The sequence below is a fragment of the Pterocles gutturalis genome, unplaced genomic scaffold (assembly GCF_000699245.1).
Source record: "Pterocles gutturalis isolate BGI_N339 unplaced genomic scaffold, ASM69924v1 scaffold40472, whole genome shotgun sequence".
NCBI lineage: Eukaryota > Metazoa > Chordata > Aves > Pterocliformes > Pteroclidae > Pterocles > Pterocles gutturalis.
In genome coordinates, this window is record NW_010109174.1 from 1 (window position 1) to 7,413 (window position 7,413).

General features: G+C 45.9%; 1 protein-coding gene across 2 annotated transcripts in view; it reads right to left on the reverse strand.

Annotated features, from left to right (window-relative positions):
* Nucleotides 1-3,249: 3,249 nt before the first annotated feature.
* The window catches only part of G3BP2 (GTPase activating protein (SH3 domain) binding protein 2), a 17,370-nt gene continuing 13,206 nt past the window's right edge, over nt 3,250-7,413 (reverse strand). For both annotated transcript variants that reach the window (XM_010072898.1, XM_010072897.1), the window contains 3 exons: nt 5,681-5,809; nt 5,382-5,500; nt 3,250-4,616 (listed from right to left, as the gene is read on the reverse strand). In XM_010072898.1, the coding sequence (XP_010071200.1) occupies nt 4,344-4,616; nt 5,382-5,500; nt 5,681-5,809 (521 nt within the window). In that variant the 3' untranslated portion in view covers nt 3,250-4,343. The remainder of the gene's footprint in view (nt 4,617-5,381; nt 5,501-5,680; nt 5,810-7,413) is intronic.

Sequence of the window (7,413 nt, forward strand, 5' to 3'; positions counted from 1 at the left end):
AAGAGCATCGCGTCAGCCTCTGCGAAAGCTCGGCTTCAGGCCACGCACGTGCAGAACCGTCACCCAGATGTCTCATTGCAGCTCAAGCTGAGACACCGCTCAAGAACACCGAGGTCCCAAGCGGTTTTTTCCCCCACGTAAGCAGCCAAACTGCAGTCACAGATACCAAGGGGACCTTTCCCAAGGTGTACCGGGCAGCCTGCTGTCTTCTATCACGTCCAAGAAACCTCATTTGTCCAAGTTGTATTTGTCTACAGGAAATGCAAAACCCGCAGCAATTGCTGTGACTGCAAAGGCCTTTCTAAAACCACAGCCACAAAGATTTATAATGGCACCTCAGCGAGGGCTGCGTCTGCACGCGGTTACTGCCAAGGTCACCGCAGCACCGAGCCTGTCTTTGCTTTCTCACATCCCCCAGCAGCTCCATTACATTTCCTCACTCGTTTCTCCACTAAAAGCCCACCAGCGATCAGGGCTGGTATGCGCATGGATTGACTTCTACCTTGCTCCATTTCAACCACATAAAAAAGAAAAAAGGAAAAGCTGATCTTTTTGCGCAGTCATTCACAAACCCTAAACATCAGCTCAGGTGCTGGTAAAATGCGCTCCTGAACAATTTTAAGTACATCAGACTTCATGGCACCAGTAAAACCAGGCCCTGGCCAACTACCACCTCTGCCGTCTCCTCCCCTCTCCCCAGCCCCAGATAAATCCACAGCCGGAGCGCGCGGGCCCCCACCATTTACCTTCCAAAGCAGCGCCAAGGTCTGAACGCTTCAGGCCCTCAGGAGACAGCATCGCGGATGGCGTTTCTTCGGGGATCTTTGGCGCCAGCAGATCTCGTAGCTGCTGAGGCTGCTCCTCAGAGGAGCTTTTGGTGACTTGGGCTTCGGGTTCTTCTACAGGAGCTCGTTTTTTCCTTCCAGTATTTCAAATCACACAACCATGCAACTTTTCAGGCACTTCCCAACTGCCATTTAGCAGAAAATATTACAGCCAAGAGATGCCCTAGGCAGAGGGCTTCGAGACACAGCAGAGAGCAGCTCCCCGGAGCTTCACCCAGAGCGGAACCGCTCCACACAGCTGCCATGCCTCAGACACAGTTCGTCTACGAGCAGGATAAGAATAACCCTCTCAACAACCTTTTTGGGTAAACACTGGCACTGGCAACACCACCAAACATGGAAAGGAAAAAGCAAGATTATCTTGCAGTACAACAATCAGTTCCACAGCATCAAGAGTAAGTGACACTAAAGTTGAAACAAGCGACTCCAGATTTGTGTCTTTACAACAACTCAGCTCACGTTCCTGGCCACCTGCGACATGAACGAACCACGTCCAATTTTCTTGCCTTTCAGCCCTGGAGCCGGAGCAACCCAAGCCAGGCCCCCTCACCAGCACCGGAGGGAGCGGGCATGGTGTCAGTGCCACCGGCAGCCCTTCCGACCCTTGGGTCTGTTTAAGCTGCCATCGCAGGAAAGGAGTTCATACAGCCACAGCAAACCGCAGCTTAGGGACTCAAGTCAGATGCTTCCGTTGAAGTATGTGACACTGCACCACTACAGCTTCCCACTGTCACCTGACAAGCCAGCAATAATTTTCTTAAAAAACCATCTGTACAGCAAGGGCTGAGAGTGCTCTACAGTGACCTACATTCGAGAGAATGAGGGACATGGATAAATGCTGCAGACATCAGTAGTTTATTGGTATGTTTAGTCAAAACACATTCAGAATGGAAACTTGAAAGGAAAAATACTTTCCACCTGCAACAGTTAAACTAGCATCTACTAGCATATAATGCTTGACATGTTACAGCAATAAAGATGGTAATCCACTGCCTTGTATGCCTACCAAAGCCAAGATGGTCAGCCAAATTTGCCAAAATAGAACTGTAATGACAAAATACTCCCACCAGCCACAAATCAGCAACTAACAGTAATGGTCGGTGAATCCCTTCCTTTGCTCTAAGAGGTACGTTTACTGCTGAGAGGGTCGAGAACACGGAAGAGTCCACAGAACAGCAGGTGAGCTATCACCATGTAAACTTCTCTGGATGACGTTCCAATGGTTGGTCATGTCACTCAAATAAGAAGCAAGCCAGAAAGCAGAATGGCTCAGTAGCTCTTTAATACTCTGGTTTTTGTTGGTGAGATTATTCCCAGTGCCACACAAATGAATCAGGTGGCAGCAAAACACCACAGTGCTACAAAAGGGCAGGGAAAAAAAGGGCTACACAAAACACACCAGTGGCAAACTGCCAACTGATGACAGCAATTTGTCCAGAGCTTCAAACCTAAGCAGTGTTGTGGTGTGGCAAGCGGTTCAAGTACTACCGATTTCCAGGTAACAGCTGAAAATGCAAGACTCCCAACAAAAAACTGAAATACGAAAACTGAAACTGGAAGAAACGTGCCCCGGAAAAAAAGTGTATGAAAATAGTGCAAGACTTACCATCAAACACAGAAGACCTCGAGTCTGGGAGAAAACGGACAGATGCCACTTCACTTTGCCTAACGTATCAGAAAAATATGTGCAAAATCTTCCAAATGACTCGAAAACAGCAAATGACTGCGTAATCCAGAGACAGATTGCTGTGATGCCCTATCTGCTTTTGCCTGAAATTGCAATTATTTCATCTGAGGTCTTCCATGCTTAGAAGCAGCTTTAAGTGGTCACGCTTTCACACAGACACACACACAAACACACCCCCATCTTTTACTCCTGACGCCTTGGAGCTGGGTGCTCGCTGCACACCCCGGCACCGAGCCGAGCTGTCCTGTCTGCTGCAGCTGCACTTTACAGGAACGTGCTCCAGAACGTCATCCAGAAACAGCCCTCTCCGCAGGGAAACCCCCAAGTCACACCAAAGAAGAGGATGTCTCCTTTCTATCCTTTAGTCCGGAGCCACAGAAGCGTCAACAACTTCATTTGAGAGTTATGTGCAAAATGAGTTAAGAGTTTTTAAAAAAGCGCAACCGGAAAATGCAAATACTTAAGAGCTGCTGTTTTGTTCTCTGAAAATTGCAGTATCCTCGTTTGGTAAGCTCACTCACCCTCACAAAGGATGCTCAGTTCTACCGATTACGAGCTGGCCAAAAGCGTTCACCGTTCTTGATTGACTTCTGAAATTCACGCCCAAGAGAGATTTCAACTCCGTTTTCTTTGACATTGATTAAAGAGAAGAGACAACCTGGAGACTACTTGGATGCCTTCTTCCTCCCTTCCCCCCCCTCTGCAACAAACCAGGCGAGCTTGTTAATTGAAGAGCAAGGTGGATGATCATTTTCGCAACATTTACTGATTGAAAGATACTGCAATTTTTTTAATACAATTTTTCAAGGATTTCCTTTAAATGCTTCGCAGCCGGTCGGCTTTGCAGCACAGTAATTCATACACTATACTGTACAAAATCACCAGCAAGACTGGAATGATGTATTCATAGAAGGCACCATCATGCGTATTACATTACCAGAGGACTCAAATACAGTCAAGACAAATTCCACTGTACAATGCTTATTGAAGGGGAAGGGGCAGGGGAAGGAGGAACGTGTTGAGCAGCCATCCCTGTACTGAAGAGGGGCAGATAGAAAAACCTGACGTGAGCTATCAAACTTGGTGCGTACTCAGGACTATGACTTTGAAACTCTGGGTTCTGTTTAGTTTACAGCTAAATGGATTCCTTCTGGAATAAACTTGCAGTCTTATTAAGGTTTGTGTGTGTACATATGTTGGTCACAGCAAGCAGATCAGATGCCCGCATCGTTTCACAAGCTATTCTGTCTGAATAAGAGGATGAAGGTTTTTTTTCCTCTGATGCCTCCTGCAGATGTCAATACAAATGAGTTCAGAGTACCCATTAGTGCATTTTGATGAGTGTGTAAACACGAGTTGGTTTGGAGCCGAGTGTTCTAAGAAGGAAAAAAAAAAAAAGGCAAGCTTCTCCAATTGCACCAATTGCACTATTTGTGTTTCCAACGGTAATAGGCAGAAACAGTAACAAAAAAATGTGCAGCGGAGGGTTTCTGACTGAAAGGACCTGAATTCTATTGGGCACGTCCTTTAGTTCACTTTTGTTGCAGATAGTTAACCAGTCTTTTTTTTTTTTTTTTTCTTTCAGTCCTCAGTTCTCCAAGTCTACATTTATAAATTAACAGTGTGACTCCTGTTGTGAAACTGGGGAAAGAACATCCACCTCAATTTAAACTGGAAACCAAAGGATGCTTTCACATCAAAGAAATGATCAGAAGGGCTGTGTCACATTCCAAAGCCAAAAAAAATTAACAAGAATGCAAACACCATGGATAATGTACCACTGCCATGCCTGTTTGCCCGCAGTGGAGATTTCAGCGACGCTGTCCAGTGAAACGGCCTTCCATTTGCCCGGTTCCTCGTCCAGAGCCAAGCTTCTGCGCCATGCCACCTCGCGGAGGGGGTCCTCTTCCATCACGGTCTCGCATCATGCCACCACCCACTATTCCACGGGGACCCCCAGGGCCTCTATCATTGCGCCGAATATCCCTACGATCATCGCCTCCACCTCGGGTCTCTCTTTCACGAGCAGCTCTTGTTTTTTTCTCTTCTACGTTCAAGCGCACCTCACCCCGGAACATAATAGGCTTATAGGGAAAAGTTTTCAAGGCACACGTTAGTCACCATTTCACAAAGTCCATTTACACAAGGCACATGAAAACACTGCACGCGCTGCATGCCTCAGCCTACGTTCGCTTCCATGCAAAAGACAAAAACTAACTGTTAAGGGTTCCCTGCAACACACAAACTTAGCCCTAGAAGCCTACGGTGACTGAACAGTATTTTTAAATTCAGTTGGCATGCAAGGAATTAAAATGTCTTTCTCAAGTAAGGGCAGCCTCTTTATTATTATTAGCCTCTTTATTTCAGGGCTGAAGTTCCTGATGAATTGCTGTACCGGGTCTCACTCCCACATACTAGAAATGAAAACAGTTGCTTTCTCCTCTCCAGTTCCTCAAGTCACAACCTCAAATAACCTTGCTCCTTTTTCTCAGGCCAAGGATGCACAATTCAGAGATCCATGCGATGCCCTTCCAAAGGCCACGTACTCAGCCTTCAGTTTAAAAGGATATCTAAAAGCAAGCGTTGAGATCCTAGTGGTGTCTATGCGTAGAGGCAGAAAACCTCAGTTACATATGATGTGGTCTGAGGAGCGCTGCACAGCTAACACAAGCTACTGAACACCCCTGACAGATGGAGCGGGCCAAAACAATGTTTTTCTTACAAGTGGTGTTTGTGAACACATGAATGAATGCCAGAAACAACAGCAACACAAACTGGGATGGCCCACACTAGTTGGGGTTTAGGGCATTCACTCTATCTTGTGATGGCTACTCAATGCCAATACTTACTTTTGCAACTAAAATTCGCTGGACCGGCTCAGAATCGTCAAATACCACGAACCCAAAATTAGGCAGTTTTCCTCCCACTCCTTTAGTATTTATGCGAAGTTCTACCACGTTTCCAAAGCCTGGGAAAACACAAAGGAAAAGCCACATCACCAAAAACAACAGTGCCAGCTCTACCACCCCTCCACTTGTTCCTGTAGTGTTACATGGTATAAAAGTTCCCTTGTGTGGCCCTAAGTGAACATTACGTGACTTTTCAATAGTTTTTCTTCTTAGTCTCTGCAGCTGAAACTGCTACTTACCCATGAAGAACTCTTTCAGTTCACTCTCATCGATATCATGTGGCAAGTTCCCAACAAAGAGCTGGTGGCTGTCAGGATAGCGAATTATTCGACGATTATCCGACTCATTCTGCTCGATGTCTCCTCTCCCTACCGTCAACAGAAAGGAGAAGGTAGAGCCACTGAGGTTAGAAGATACGTGTACACTCAGCCAAACTCCTCTACAAACAGCACAGAGCACGTTCACTCAGACAGTTCTGCACCTTCAGCTCTTGAGCTTATGTTTACCAGGGGTGACAGGGAGGGATGATACTATCTTCCTCTTTACATAGTCCTGACAATTTTGTCACCTATAAGCACATCTCCGTCACAAATTTTCTGTAATAATACCACAAAGTATCTGATTTCTATTCATATGCTTTCCTCGGTTAGGTTGAATAAATCCATGTTAAGTAAAACATCTGTCATGCCGGGCAAGTTTGTGTCAGAGGTTCCTGTTATACCTTATAACCATTACACTGAAGAAGAGCTCACTACCTATTACAGCATGCTTTTGAAAAGATTTGGATTTTAGTCACCTCTTCATCAGTTCCTCAGCACACCATCCTTACTTGGGCACGCACGTTAAAAACAATGTTTGCCAGTCACCTCTTCTGGCTTTCTCCTCCCACTATTTTGTCCCAAACACAAGGGAGAGTTCCTCACATTCTCTCCAGCTCAACCAAAGTGTAAGTATGTTCAGCAGCTTGCAAAATAAAATCTTTCCCTGTATCTCCCTACTAAATCATTACCTGCCTTGTTACCCTCCTGTACCTGCAGTAAAACAGCACAGGTGTGTACCCCTGCTCTCCTCCGCTGCCCCACAAGCCCATTTACAAGCTTGCTAGCTCGTCTGAAAGGTTTCCTGAGGCAGATAAAACATCTCGCCAACTTCCTTTGAAACTAAGACCATAGAGCTTTGAAAATAAGACTGTGTTGTAGCTCTTGCTCCCTGCTGCAGATGACATTTTAAAAAACAAAGAACTGTTAACCTGCCCCAGATGTCATGGTTCTTTCTTGGTGCCTTAAATCCTTTCAGTTTCAGTGTTGTCCCCGAGTGAAGATATACTTGCATTAACAAAGCCAAAAGCAGTTTTCAGCCCGATCTGTACTGCAGTTTGACATGCACTTACAGAAAACCTTCATTAGAACCAATTTCAGCTAGAGTTGGTGGAGAGGCTTTTACAGTTGCTGAGGCTTAACTGCTTCTGCAGGCAAGCGCTGTGCCAGCTCCTGCCGGCTTTACACCAGCACTTCGGGACAGTCACTAATACCACTTCCCCCTCACAACTCCTGACTGCTTTTCACACTTAGGGAATATGATGAACTCAACAACAGGTAGTTCTGGGCCTCTGACTAGCTAGCTTTTGTTCAGCAGTGCGCAGAGGCTCGACAAGCGACCAGGCTGGACTGAGGAACGCAACTCAGAAGACTTCTGCACTGTAACACCGCTTCTGAGTGCGTGTTTTCTAGCCAGACCATCCTGGGGATCTGGATACTCTGTATGAGTCAGAAAATGCAGAGACCTGGCTGCTCACAAACTAAGACAATCATGAGACAGCCAAACTGAGAACGGTATTTTAGAGAATTACACAAGATGGGAAAATATGCATAAAATTATCAACTGACTGAGGCTGACACGGTGGAAAGTTTTCTAGTTTTCTTCCACAACAAAGAGCAACAACAGGCATTCAAGAGCTCTCCCTTCCAAGGTT